General features: G+C 41.7%; 1 protein-coding gene across 2 annotated transcripts in view; it reads left to right on the top strand.

Moving 5' to 3' along the window:
- Positions 1-14,638, top strand: part of kcnt1b (potassium sodium-activated channel subfamily T member 1b) — a 78,408-nt gene extending 63,770 nt beyond the window's left edge. The window contains exons 34-36 of one of the 2 annotated variants that reach the window (XM_085476156.1): positions 1,955-1,966; positions 3,485-3,569; positions 10,435-14,638. In XM_085476156.1, the coding sequence (XP_085332282.1) occupies positions 1,955-1,966; positions 3,485-3,569; positions 10,435-10,555 (218 nt within the window). In that variant the 3' untranslated portion in view covers positions 10,556-14,638. The remainder of the gene's footprint in view (positions 1-1,954; positions 1,967-3,484; positions 3,570-10,434) is intronic. The other variant, XM_085476157.1, reaches the window with a different exon arrangement.
- Positions 14,639-14,673: the final 35 nt, after the last annotated feature.

The raw sequence follows: 14,673 nt of genomic DNA, 5'->3' as shown, positions 1-14,673 counted from the left end.
GCACACTGGAGTGCTCTCAATTTTATTTAAAGAGCAACTTAACATTCACCAAAAATATTGCTTTTTTAGCGACTTCCAGTGGTTTAACTTCTCGCTTTAGTGTAGTTATGCAAAATGTGCACGCCAAGAGCACTGTGTGGAAAGAATAAATAGAGAGGGAGGAAATAAAAATCAGAATATAAAGGCGGGTGATACTGAAAGACTGCAACACTCTGCTGGCAGGGTGGAACAAAATTATTCCAAAGATATTTTCCTTCACTGCCGTAACAGTGAAAGTCTTACAGCGGTGTTCGATTGGGTTGAGTTCTGGTGACTGTAAGGATGATAACATATGTTTCACACACAGACTCGCTATAATGTGGACATTATGCTAGTGGCTCTTAAAAGCAAAGCCAGCAAGGATGTGTCATCTCAGTATTAGCAGGGGGCAACTCCTCTGGCTCCAGAAAGAAATCTGATTGTAGAAGTCTGTAGGAAATGACCCAAGTGCTCTCTGGTGACTTCAGAAAATGCTTTTCTAATGAGTTTACAGTCGTAATCGATGGTTCCAAGTCTTATTTAACTCAGCACATGTAAATGATGGCCCCCATTAGAGCCTGAAAGGGCAATAAAACCAGGGTATGCTTTCAGACAGGCCTGCCTCATGATTGGAAAATCTCTTTTGAATGTGGAGCGTCCTTTAGTTTCTAATTTTATTTTTAATACACAGTCTGTGGATTGACAACATTTTCATACTTATAAAAGTGCTTTGTGGTCATCTTGTTTGAGGCCAGCTTTTGAACCATAAAGATAAAGGTGCTCCCTCAGAACAAATGATGACGCACGGCATAAAAGAGGATCGAACAGGATTCGGTTCTTTTCCTGTAATTTGTTTCACACGTTTGAGCTAAAAATCGAAGGTTTCTAAATTAGAACAAGACCAATCTGTAGTTATTTTAGTGCCACAATAACTAAATGACTACATCCTAAATTGCTACATTAAAAACTAGGATTTTGATTAATGGGAAAAAACACTGACCCTAATAAATGGGAATAATAGGAACGCAAGCAAAAAGAGACCAACTTAAACGCTGACCAGTCCAGAATCATGTTTCCAGAGTTGGATAATTACCAGTGTCAGTATATTAAATATAATATTTAAATATTCACACTTCCGTAGCATGAATAAGGCAGGGGTCTAGATCATCTTTATTTGTTGCTTTGGGGGATTTTAAGCTGTTGATTCCAAATTAGTAGCATTAATAGGAGCAAAACTGTTTAAAAAAAAGTATACCCTCTAACATGAGCAAAAGTAAGCATTGTTATAACTATAGTTATGCTGGATTACAGAGCCACAACAATAAATCCTTTGCTTTTCTTCAGCTGGTTACCAATTATATATCTGCCGCCATGGTATAACCCATATTTAATACACTGAGTAGTCTGCAGTAACGATGTGTGGATGAAGGGCGAACAGAGAATTACCGTAACTGTAAAGTGTACCTGAATAGATGAATAGATGAAGCAGCAGGTTGACCTCTTCCACTCTCACACTCCCAATGTGCTTTGCTTCACTCTGTTTGGTTTGAGTCGCTCTGCGTTTGGTCCAGTCTGACGGATGCTGGAGCATGTTCCTCTCTGTCTGTGCGTATGTCACATGTCAGTCGGGGGGAGGCTGGGTTGTGGTGGTGGTTGGGGGGGGTGGGAGGCTGAGTGTCGTCAGTTAGCATGGCAACCTGCCGCCTTAGCAGCCTGTTGGTCCCGTGTGGAATGCGCAGGACGTAAAAGGAATGCGACTTAGATCGATCTGTTGCGTAGCTGGGGACGCTGTCTGCATGCTGGCTCCGTTCTGAAGCTGCGCATGGGGTGCCATTTCAGTCAGCAGGCAGCATGTGGGCCTCCCCTTATTCCACAAAGTGCCCTGTCAGTAACGGTTAGACCTTCTCTCTCTTTCACCCCGCCTGGCTTTATAAAGGGCCACAAGCAGGTGGGTTTGTCACGGAGACACACGTGCCCTCCTTTTCCTTGCTCCGCCCATCACACGACACAAGTAGGAGACACTGCCGGAGTGCAATCACCACACATGCATGCAGACATGATTAACACACACACACACACACACACACACACACACACACACACACACACACATATAATATGACTCATCTGGAAAAATAAAGGTTAAACTCTCATAGGTTTCCTCTCATAAAATCTAAACTCTTCATAGTGCAGAACAATTTCCTTGGCCTAACTGTGTTGTTGAAGCAATAAAAGATGTTTGTTACAACTGTTAATGTTTTTAGTGTTTATAACAGGATGTAAAGGACTGAATGGGGGAATTTAGCAATTTATGAGTATCTTTAAGTGGTTGATTTGAAAACGAATTAAAATGCTTTTCAAATAAAAATAATAAGATTTTCTAAATCAGTTTAATATTTTGTGAAATATTAAATTTTCTAACAGTAATTTATAATCACATGGTTGATTTATTGTTCAATTAGCTTGTTGCAGACTGGAAGAATTGTTTAACTATTAAAGTGAATCCGTCCTCGTCCCCAGTTGTCAACGTCTGGTACTTCCCCTGCAGTACTCATCAGAATCTAATCAAACTTGCACACACTGATCGCTTAATGGGTCCTCACCCAAACTGTGATCAAGGTTGAGGTAACATTGGTCGTTTTACGTGCAGCAACCTGTGAATTGTTATGAATCTTGAGCCTACGTCATTTACATCCTGGTTAAGGAACTAGTTAAAGGTAGAGAATATATGCAGGATTGATTTCTTCTACAAGAAATTGGTGAATATGGCAAACTGGACTCTAAAGGCTTTCAAAACTCTTTTGCTAGTCAAATTTTATTATACATCTTTAAAATATACAAACCATAAGAACTTTGAATACTGTGTAAAATGTTTAAAAAAGGAAGAACTGAATGATGAGCCCAGATCAGTCACCCATTGAAAACATTTTGCATTAATGATAAAAAATAGAATAAAAGACATCCTGTATAAATTGATTATGTGAAAACATTTACATTTAAAAACTGCGACTGTCCTCCACTCACAGAGTTTGTATAAGTGTGGTAAAGCTGCCCCTGCTCCAGCTATTTAAAATGACCGTGTAAAAATGTCAGATTCTGGAGTTTGTATGTTCTTTTTTCTAATCCCATTTAAATACAGGCTTTACATTACTTAATGACAGGCTTTATTCATGCTAAATGTGTTTAATAAGATCATTTGTTTCCTCATATTAAGATTTAAATGATCATTAGCAGTTGTAACAAGGAACCCTCAAATTATTCCCGCAGTTATTTGCCTCAGATTTTTTGCACCACTTGCTCGTTAAGTTTTACTTTACTTTTGTCCTGACTGAAAGGCTGAAAACAAGGCAGTGTCATATTTTAAATGGATAAAAGGCTCATTTCCTGGTTGATGTTCTGTATAATGGAGGGGGACGAGAGAGGGCTCCAGAGCAGCACTGAAGGCCATCTCTGTCTGTTTCTACAGATGAGATGAACGACCACCAGAACACGCTGTCCTACGTCCTCATCAATCCTCCTCCTGACACCATGCTGGAGCTCAACGACATTGTGTAAGGACCTCTCTCTTTTATCCTCTACACTTTACTTTGTTAACACCTTTGTGTTTTATCTGTGTGTTGTTAGTTACAGTCAGACTAAATTACAATCTAAACCATTATGTTTTTTAGACTGGTCAGCCAACACTAATGGTACTTAAATGTAAATTAAACTGAGTAATAAATTACTGAATAGTTGACATGTGGAGCTCAGAATCAAAATCTTATATATTGTTATTAAAGCCTGGAAATTATAATATGGTATCCATCCTCATATGTCAAAGCATTAACCAATATTAAATATCACCTTATTACCACTTACTGCCACAAGTCATAATTTAAATATTAGAATATAAATATATTAAAATATTAGGGGTGCAACGATACACAAAATTCACGGTTCGGTTCGGTTCGATACTTTGGTGTCACGGTTTGATATTGTAGCGGGTCAGGGCTGTTCGGGGTTCTGTTTGTACAGTTATGTTTTGTTTATGTTGCCATAGTGACGGCTGACGCCCTCTCGCTGCGACGGTGTGTCCTTCCGGGGTCAGAGGGCGCCCTGTGTGTTGTTGTTGTTGCTGTGCGGTTGCGGCGCTGAGCAGTTAGCTAGCGGCAGTGTTCTTCTGCAGATGTCAATAAACGGCTGTGCTCCCTGGCTAGCTCACGGGAAGCAAGACCAAACGACACCTCCGTCTCCTCCTTGTCTGAGCTCGCCACATTGGTGTCAGAAGTGGGATGATGGTGGCACCCCATGTTCTGACCCGAGTGACTTTTCCCCCGCCGGTCGTGACCGGCCGGTGCGCCAAAAGAAGGCACCTGGACATTTGCAAAGTGAAAGCAAAAAACAAGCGCAAATTCAAACGCGATTTCAATATGTCACATATTGACAGTGGCTCACCGATGCCAATGACATAATTACCCAGCTACATTTCCGAAAGAATGCAAAAGCATTGACATATATTTTTCTTCCTACAATAGCCCGACGGGCAGGGCAGGGCAGAGATAGCCCGACTGGAAAAATCGCTAGCCCCCATCGGGCTAGCGATTTTGCAAGCCCTGTGTTACAGGCATGGCCCTTTAAGGATGAAGCCTGATGGGAAATGTATTCGGGATGTGTGTAGCGGGACTGCCTGGTGTGTGTGTGTGAAGAGAGAGAGCGGAGAAGGGGAAAAAGTAACGGTTAGCTACAGAAGAGACGAAAAGAAAATAAATAAAAGGAATATAATAACTCCCTCGACAGCCAGAGTTGTGTCGGCGATGCTCGCTGTGAGTAAACTGTTTCAGCCCACTGTACGCGGTGTTCGTGCCTTAGAGAAGAAATAAAGTTTGGTGAAGCAGTTTCCTACGCCTCTTTCGATCTTTTTGCTAGCGGAGTTGACCTGTATAGTAAGCTGTTGCCGGTGTTGTGCCAAAAAGTGATTGTCTGCCAAAAACTGATTTCCGGTATTTGCCAAAAACTGATTGCTCGTATTTAAACTGCTATAAGTAACTTGTTGGGCTATAATATGTGAAACATATGTCAAATGCATCCCTCATGGATGACATAAAGTCATCTTGAGCCACAAACAACATTCGTGTAACAAGGTAGAAGCCGCAATCAGTTTTTGGCAGTGACTTTTATATAACCTTTATTTATCCAGTTAAAAAAAATCTCATTAACATTAAAAATGTCTTTTGTAAGAGTAAGTTGGCCAAGAGGACAGCAGAAATGGCAGCAAATATTACAATATTTCTGTAAAAATATTTTAAGTGGGGATAAAGGACCGGATTGGTTATAATGTAAGTACAATAGCAGAGAGTTGTAAAGATACTTGAAAAACAGATATTGTTTTAATTCTCTATATAACCCCTTTGTAAACCCTGTTCACCGAAGTCTATTTACGAACATACGTAAAGATATTACACATAAAAAATACACAGAAACATTGGAAATCAGTTTTTGGCAGACAATCACTTTTTGGCACAACACCGGCTACGAGTCAGTTACGGAACCTTCAAGTAACTGCCAGAGGTTTCCTTACTACGGTTCGGGGCCGCGGATCTGGCGCGGTAACACCTGTATCTGATTGAGGAATCACTCATCTTTGGAAAAGAGAGTTTATTACAGAGAAATGGCTCTTTCCAAAATAAAAGCTATACTATACGCTTCTTCTGGGCTATATTCTCAGCAGCATATTGTAGCGGGTCAGGGCTGTTCGGGGTTCTGTTTGTACAGTTATGTTTTGTTTATGTTGCCATAGTGACGGGTGACGCCCTCTCGCTGCGACGGTGTGTCCTTCCGGGGTCAGAGGGCGCCCTGTGTGTTGTTGTTGTTGTTGTTGCTGTGCGGTTGCGGCGCTGAGCAGTTAGCTAGCGGCAGTGTTCTTCTGCAGATGTCAATAAACGGCTGTGCTCCCTGGCTAGTTCACGGGAAGCAAGACCAAACGACACCTCCGTCTCCTCGTTGTCTGAGCTCGCCACATTGGTGTCAGAAGTGGGATGATGGTGGCACCCCATGTTCTGACCCGAGTGACTTTTCCCCCGCCGGTCGTGACCGGCCGGTGCGCCAAAAGAAGGCACCTGGACATTTGCAGGACTTTGTGTGGGGTAATGGGGTCGTCGGGGACGACTGACCCCTTAGGTGGGGGCTATGTAGCGGGTCAGGGCTGTTCGGGGTTCTGATGTACAGTTATGTTTTGTTTATGTTGCCATAGTGACGGGTGACGCCTTCTCGCTGCGACGGTGTGTCCTTCCGGGGTCAGAGGGCGCCCTGTGTGTTGTTGTTGTTGCTGTGCGGTTGCCGCGTTGAGCAGTTAGCTAGCGGCAGTGTTCTTCTGCAGATGTCAATAAACGGCTGTGCTCCCTGGCTAGCTCACGGGAAGCAAGACCAAACGACACCTCCGTCTCCTCGTTGTCTGAGCTCGCCACATTGGTGTCAGAAGTGGGATGATGGTGGCACCCCATGTTCTGACCCGAGTGACTTTTCCCCCGCCGGTCGTGACCGGCCGGTGCGCCAAAAGAAGGCACCTGGACATTTGCAGGACTTTGTGTGGGGTAATGGGGTCGTCGGGGACGACTGACCCCTTAGGTGGGGGCTATGTAGCGGGTCAGGGCTGTTCGGGGTTCTGTTTGTACAGTTATGTTTTGTTTATGTTGCCATAGTGACGGGTGACGCCTTCTCGCTGCGACGGTGTGTCCTTCCGGGGTCAGAGGGCGCTCTGTGTGTTGTTGTTGCTGTGCGGTTGCGGCGCTGAGCAGTTAGCTAGCGGCAGTGTTCTTCTGCAGATGTCAATAAACGGCTGTGCTCCCTGGCTAGCTCGATACCTCCGTCTCCTCCTTGTCTGAGCTCGCCACAATATTAAACATATCAGGTCCCCATAAGGAGAATCATGTGCTAACGGCTGTCTAAATGACTCGGGTAAAGTTTGTAGCATGCATGCTTGTTGTTTTTGTCTGCTTCCACTTGTCTTTGCACTAGGATGATGTCAGTGTAAATGTGCAGTCATATTCGTTGTGTTCCCACTAGTGCTGTCAGCGTTAATCTCCTTGAAATGACGTTAACGCCACAACATGGCAAATCTCCGTTAACGAGCTACCCCTGCATGGGGCTAGACGGCCAACACGTTAACGAGCTAACTGCGCTAACACACTAGTTCCCACCCATGTAATTGTGCATTGCGTGGCACATCCAACATACTGTTTTACTTTAGTCCATGATGCGCTTAGCTTCAGGGTCATACGTCACATGAAAACCAAAATAATTCCAAAAGCCAGATCTGAATGATCTGTCTCGCTAACTTGCCCTGCGCTCTTCCTTCTGACAATGCTGTCTGTGTTGAACGCTCAGTGGATCTGCGCTGACAGTGCAGCCTAGGCGGAGTAGTCGAACGCAGATTCACTGAGCGCTCAACACAGACAGCATCGTCAGAAGGAAAGTTGATAAAATAAATTACAAATTTTGTATTGTTCATACATATGCGTACCGAACCGAAAGCACTGTATCGAACGGTTCAATATCGATACGAGTATCGTTGCACCCCTATAAAATATATAGTATCACTATACAAATATATTGTAATGCACAGATATTGCAATTTTATTGCTAGTAGGTTATTATTTTGTAACCAGCACATTGTTTTACTATATTTACCCCGGGTTTCTTGAATGTTATTACCCATCCATCCATCCATCTTCTTCCTCTTAACTGGGGCCGGGTAGTGGGGGCAGCAGCCTAAGCACAGAAGCCCAGACCTTCCTCTCCCCAGCCGCCACCACCTCCAGCTTGTCCGGGGGAACACCAAGGCGTTCCCAGGCCAGCTGAGAGATATAATCTCTCCAGCGTGTCCTGGGTCTGCCCCGGGGCCTCCTCCCAGTGGGACATGCCCGGGACACCTCACCAAGGAGGCATCCTTATCAAATCCCCGAACCACCTCAGCTGGCTCCTTTCGATGTGGAGGAGCAGCAGCTCAATCTGACCCCTCCTGGATGGCCGAACTTCTTACCCTGTCTCTAAGGGAGAGGCCAGCCACCCTTCGGAGGAAGCCCATTTCTTTCGCTTGTAACCGCAGTTTCGTTCTTTCGGTCACTACCCACAACTTGTGACCATAGGTGATTGTAGGGACGTAGATCAACTGGTAAATTGAGGGCTTTGCTTTTACACTCAGCTCTCTCTTCACCACAACAGACCGGTGCAGCGTCTACATCACTGCAGCTGCAGCACCAAACCGTCTGTAGATCTCCCGCTCCTTTCTCCCGTCAGTCGTGAACAAGATCCCAAGATACTTAAACTCCTCCACTTGTTGTTACCCAATAACATAATTTCAATGTAATATCACTCAGCTATAACAACTATTGATACAAAATTATTATTTGGATACACTTACAACTTCAGTGGGGTAATTAAAAGGGAATGTTACTATGTTATTACTGAGCTGTAACAAATTGTTACTTTGTTATCTGATCTGGGGGAAAAGGACAAATTATAAGTTTATTCAACTTAGTATTTACAGTCATCCTGTATATCCAGACATGCAGCTTGCAAACAGCTACAAACAATGACTTCACACTGTTTCGTAAATATATCTTTTGCAGGAGAACTGCAGGAAAAGTCTGGTATTATGTGAAATATTCCATTTATAACACCTTTCATGTAAACTCCAGCTGTGTCGCAAAGCGTCACCATTTTTGATGTGTGAATCGATGCCTGCAGCACACGCGCACAGGTAACGGTTAACACCTCGAGCAGAGAACCAGCAGGGTGTGTGGATCTTAACAGGCGGCGATATAACTGGCATGTTAACTGGCTAACACTAAAAAGTATAGCTATTCTGAAACAGTCAACAACGTAACACAAATATTAATTAATACGAGGCATCAGTAAAGTTCCTTAATAATACTGGTGTCACCTTGTTAAGCGTGACTGCTTCAGAATTATTTCTAGCCTCATAAGAAAGGCAAGTAAAAAATGGCTGAAATGAAGTCTAGTTGTTATTTAACTTGCAAAGGCTTAACTTCAAACTGCGCACTGAACTTCCACTTTTGAAGCCTCGCCGCCACAGACTCCAGGGTCGAGCTTATGTAATTATAATGAGCAGCCAGAAGGGACAGCTGGCAAATCATTCTGCTTTTGAGTAATGCACCATTCAGACACAACATTATAACCACTGACAGGCGAAGGGAATTGCATATCGCTACAGTGCCACCTGTTAGGGTTGAGATATATTTGGCAGCAAGTGAACTGTCAGCTGTTGATGGCAATGTGGATCTGAGGGACTGACATGATCCAGCTTGAGGTGGCTATATGACTGTGTCACAGCCTGTGAACATGGTGGGTCTTACTGGGCTACATTATTAAAAAGTTCAGTGCAGGCCGTGACAGAAAGAGGGCAGGCTGTTGCCACACTACAGAGCTGGTCATGTCGACCCCTGTCCACAGGGGAGGCATTGGAAGAAGGCAGCCTGGCCCCATGAGTAATGTTATCAGAAAAAGCAAAAGGATTTACTGTGTAAAAAGGCAGCCTGAATGAAGCAAGTCCTTGCATTTATGTGGGTGTTACTTCAACCTCTGCCTAAACATAGTTGCAGACCATTTGTATCTGCTGATCGTAGCGGGCTCTTTGAAACAGCTACAAATATTATATGAAGGACCCTGGTTTTAAAGAAGCTGTGTGCACACAATACCTAATGTTAATGTTGGAGCTGATTGGTGTAGTTAATAATTTAACTGTTAGAACCAAACTAGGATTTTAAAGTTTCAATTAATTTGCACTCATCCATACTACAAGTTAATACACTACCCTGTAACTGTCCACTGATTGAGATCATGACAGTGCTTTAATAATAGAACTGTTCCAGTATTTAAGATCTCATCTGTTATTTATTTGAGATCTCTCTATATTTTTTGTTTCATAGACCTTTATTATATTGTTTTCAACTTGATAGTAACTAAGTAAATCACCTGGTAATAATAATTAAATTGTTGCTACTGTAGACAGTAGTATAAAAAATACAACATGTGTTTGATCACGCCAGATGTCCTTCCTGACAGAAACACCAGCTGATTCCTGTCATCTCCTGGGATAAAACCAGGGCTCATTCTCTTGTTAGGTAAATGTGTAAACCATTACACTGTGGAGCCACTCTGGAGACTCAGTAAGAAAGGAAGGTGAACAGTGCAAACCTCTTGAGTAATATTTAGCAAGTACATGGTTGGAAAGTTACTCTCACAGTAAGTTTTAGACTAATTAACAGCTTAATTTAGTGATAATGCTCAACTTTCCTAGAGGTGAAACCCCCGGCTGCCATATTTAAATGCCAGATGTTTACATGTAAGTACTCGTTTGGGAGTCCAAGTCTGTAACTGCTCCATGCTGGCAGATAATGTCAGTTTTTGTCTTTGCAGGTATATAATCCGCTCAGACCCACTGGCGCACGTGCCGGAGGACTCGCAGGTGGGACCGGCTCGTTGTAGCAGGAACCAGCAAGACTTTGGCACAGAGACCAGAGATGAGACTCACCTCTGAAACCCACCCACGCCCCCAGAGTCCTCTACACACCCTGACCCTTAACCTCTGAAAGCCGGCCTGGGCCCACTGAGCTAGTTTGTCTCACACAGATAAAGGCTCCTATCGGGCCGAGATCAGCTGTCCATAGTGAATGTGCATTAAGTGCGTCTCAGCTCGAGACCAGAAACGATCAACATCTTAAAAATTCACCCCTGAGAGATCTCCTGTTTCCCTACCGAGCTGCTATAGAAAGATGCATGAAGAGTGCCTCGTCATCACCTGCCATTCAAACACACGCAAACACACATCACCCACGAAAACAATCTGAAACTGAGAACCCTCCTCCGAAAAAAAAGGACGGCGAGAGTAGAGCTTAAACAGAATATCTTCACCGTCACTTCGTTCACCAAGCAGTGCGGTTGACCTCATACCATGACCTCCTCTGTGCTTGTTTCTACCTGAATTTACAAAAGAACAGAAACCTGGGGCAACTACACCCTCCTTCACATCTAAACGATCATGTCATCTAAAGACGAGGGTAAATGCTTTGAATTTCTTCTTTTTTAGGCATTTAACCTAAAATTACACTACCTGTGCACTTCTCTTTACTTATTTATTTTAGCTTAATTCAAATTTTAAAACTTTGTTAGACAGGTTTTTTATTTACTTACAAGCACAACCTTTTTTTCTGTAAATATACACACTGCCGTGCTACTTTTATCAGCCAGGTTTGCGGTATATTTCTGGAAATGACTTTGTTGTGATCATTGCTAGAAAGTACATTTATTCCTAATTTATTTCATTAAGTTTTCCAAGTCATGTCTGCTCTACTGTATGTGCCATTCTGTTTACACTATTGCTTTGTGAATATCGTTGAATTATTTATAACTTTTGTGCCATTCTGCATCTTTTTAGTATGGAGCCTGTCAGCAGCAGTACAGGTGGAAATAAAACGTTCGTTATTCCTTGTTTTACTGCAGTGGGTGCACAAAATGTTAATTCATGTTCTTAAAGAAAATGCAGAAGTGCCAAAATCTGCAGTTTCGTAGGTCATCTCCATCAGTGAGTCAGTCCCCATAGACTTGCATGCCTGTCGGGGTTTCCCAACGTCAGCTATGAAATGTACATATTTAAAGCCTTTAATAATCAGGGTGTGACAGTACTCAACAATTAGTTGCTGAACTGAACTACAATGTTTGTGCTGCTGGTGCCATTTAAAGCATTTCTGACGTAATATTATTTGACATAAAAATATATATGGCCTGCTGTGCAGCTGATTGTACAGTCTGACAATTTTGTGCTTAAATTTTGGTGTACCTAATTTTTTTTTATTAGTAAGTAACTTATCAGTACTAATCAGAAGTTATTTTAGTTTCGACTTTCAGCCCTACGGTTTATGGACCCAGCTTGCTAACCAAGCTAGCTGCAGAACATCCTCCCAATAAGAGCTAAACATAGTGAGCTTGGCCCTGCACAGTGCTTGTTATCACAGCAGCACTATCCTTCTTATCACATGCTCATTATTTAGGAAAAGTCTGTAGGCTAGTTTTTTAATATACGCACACAAATTACATCTCATGTCAGATCACATTTTGTGCATTCAGTTTAGTAAAACATGGCATCCCCGCCGCCGCCTGCCAACGACAAGCTCTGTACATCTGTGACATCAGTGTTTATTATTACAGGAGCTGACCCAAACATCTGCAGCAGCAAAAGGAAAACTGTTCATCAAAAAAAGGAACAATTTTCTAAATTTAGCATTTAGAAACTAATGTTAACAACACAAGCCTTTTTGCTGCTGTACTTATTACAACTCAGTATTTATCTGAAGTATTATAAGCTGCATTTTTAATTTTATATTTAAGTGCTATTTATCGTTGAATAGGATAGAATGAGAAAATTCTTTTTTTTTTCTGGACTACTAGTTTTAACAAGTTAATTTTTAACTGTCAAGTGTCTCCGTCACTCAGTACATATCATGGTCACTTTGTAAGGTACACCTGTTCAACTGCTTGTTAATGAAGATAACTGATCAGCCAATCACATGGTGAGAATAGAGTGCATTTAGGAATGGATGCCTGTTTGAGACAACCTACAATTCAAACCGTGCATCAGAATGGGGAAGAAAGGTGATTTAAGTGACGCGGGAACAGGGTAACCTACATCATTTGAAAATTCACGGTGAAAATCTTTGGATTATTGCGTACATAAAGATGCAAAATGTGACTACTTAGCTGTAGAATTTAGAGAGAGTATTTAGATTACCCAATTATCTAGCAAAATAAGATGCTCAATTAAAAAAATCACCACTTGCACTAAAATCAAATCATAAAATGTTTAAATGACTTTCAGTTATCAGTGCCACAATGGATCTGTTGTGGTAAAAATTGGAGAATTGATATCTCTAACTGCTATTTCACTCGGTCACTTGAAAATAAAGATCCTCATCTTTTGCTAAATGCTATCAGATGCATCATCGTTAACTGTAATTAATATCAACAGCAGTCAGGCTCCAGTGTTTTCAACTTGAATTCATTTGATTGTTGTCGGGGTTTTTTTGTTTTTTTGTTTTTATAATCATATCTGGTGATGAGTTGCAGTGCGACCGGTAGCAGAATAGTTTTGCACAGATATCGACAGGCACAGTCAAGTCTGTTTCTATCCTGTAAATTTACTGTATTTCTAAATTTATTTTGGAACGAGCTGAAAAGCAAAATGCGCTCCTTTCTGAACCGTACGGGCACATTGTGTATGAAACAATATTTAATCTTGATTTATCTTCTTTCAGCTGTACATTTGGTTTGCTCAGTGTATATAAAACCTTAATGTACTCATTGTTTGCCAGTTTGTTATTTTGTGTGACGAAACGTGAAACTGTTGGACTTGAACTATTTTTGCACTATGCTCTACGGGAATGCGTAGAGCATAACAGCACCCCTTTAATATGAATCTGCAGAACACGGCGGACAGTATTCAACCGTTCCCATGAAGCAGAAACAAGCGTGATGTGCAGTAAATTATCATGCATCTGTTGGTTTGGTTTACCCTGTGAATGTTTACAAAACTTGATTCGATACTTAATTTTTCATTTGTCAAAGAAATATCCAGTGACGATTTGAGAAATCAAAGTGTTTTCTCTCACTGAGATGTGCCATTTTTTCCCTTGTTTGTTCTGAAGAAAATATAGGATAGGCTTTTTCATGCTTATTACTGTAGGCATATTTGTTCCGCTGAAATGTACTGTTGATCTTTGTTCATTGGCCCCTCTGAAGTGTCAGTTTACAGGGCAGGGAGGTGAGGAGTGAAAGCGTGAGTGACTGCGATGGAGGATGCAATCAGTGTGCTGATATACTCGCGTAACATCTTCCTAGGTCCTCACTTGTGACAAATCCGAACACTCTAGAAAGGGTTCACTTCACATCTCCTACTGTCCACACTTACAATACCACACGGGGCATGTTAACACGAAAAAAAGAAGCATGTTTTGATATACAGGCTTGCCAAGAACAAGACATTTTGTACGTTGACAGGGACATTTACCGGTAGTCCAATGTCTAGAGAAACCCATAATCGAGTCAACTGCTTGCAAGCTGGAGTCATTATTTGATACTGTGTATTTATATGAATGGAACATGCATGTTGTCTCTGTGTTAACAAAAGCCTACTATATGTATTCTGTTTACCTCCACTTTGTTTTTGAGTCATTGTCCAATTTTTGTACTATTTCTTATGAGAAGTGTTCTTCTCCACATTCATAATATGAACAAATAAATGCTGCATGCAGCCAGAGCGGATGAACCTAACACAAACACGGATGTTTTATTTCATTTATGTGAGGAATGCGGGGATAATGACATATATTTTGTGCCATATATAGATATGACCCCACCTATATAGGTGGCTGGTATGTTATGTGTGTGAGCTAAAAGACTCTTCTGATGTGTGCCGAGAGTTACCAAACAAAACTTATTTTGTTAACATCTTTTTTTTACCTCAAAACAAAATATGTTGCTAGCTCAAATTAAATATTTTTTCTTTTGCTCTTTTATTTACATTTCCATATTTGTACACATTCAGCAATAAAGTAAGCGATGAAAATTAGCTTCACCCTAAAACGTCTTTATTATTATTATGTA

Source organism: Copadichromis virginalis, linkage group LG12, assembly GCF_057382275.1.
Source record: "Copadichromis virginalis isolate Kocher_CV1m ecotype Utaka linkage group LG12, C_Virginalis_male_GT1.1, whole genome shotgun sequence".
NCBI lineage: Eukaryota > Metazoa > Chordata > Actinopteri > Cichliformes > Cichlidae > Copadichromis > Copadichromis virginalis.
Note: the sequence above shows the minus strand (reverse complement) of the source record. Positions and strands in the feature narration are given on the sequence as shown.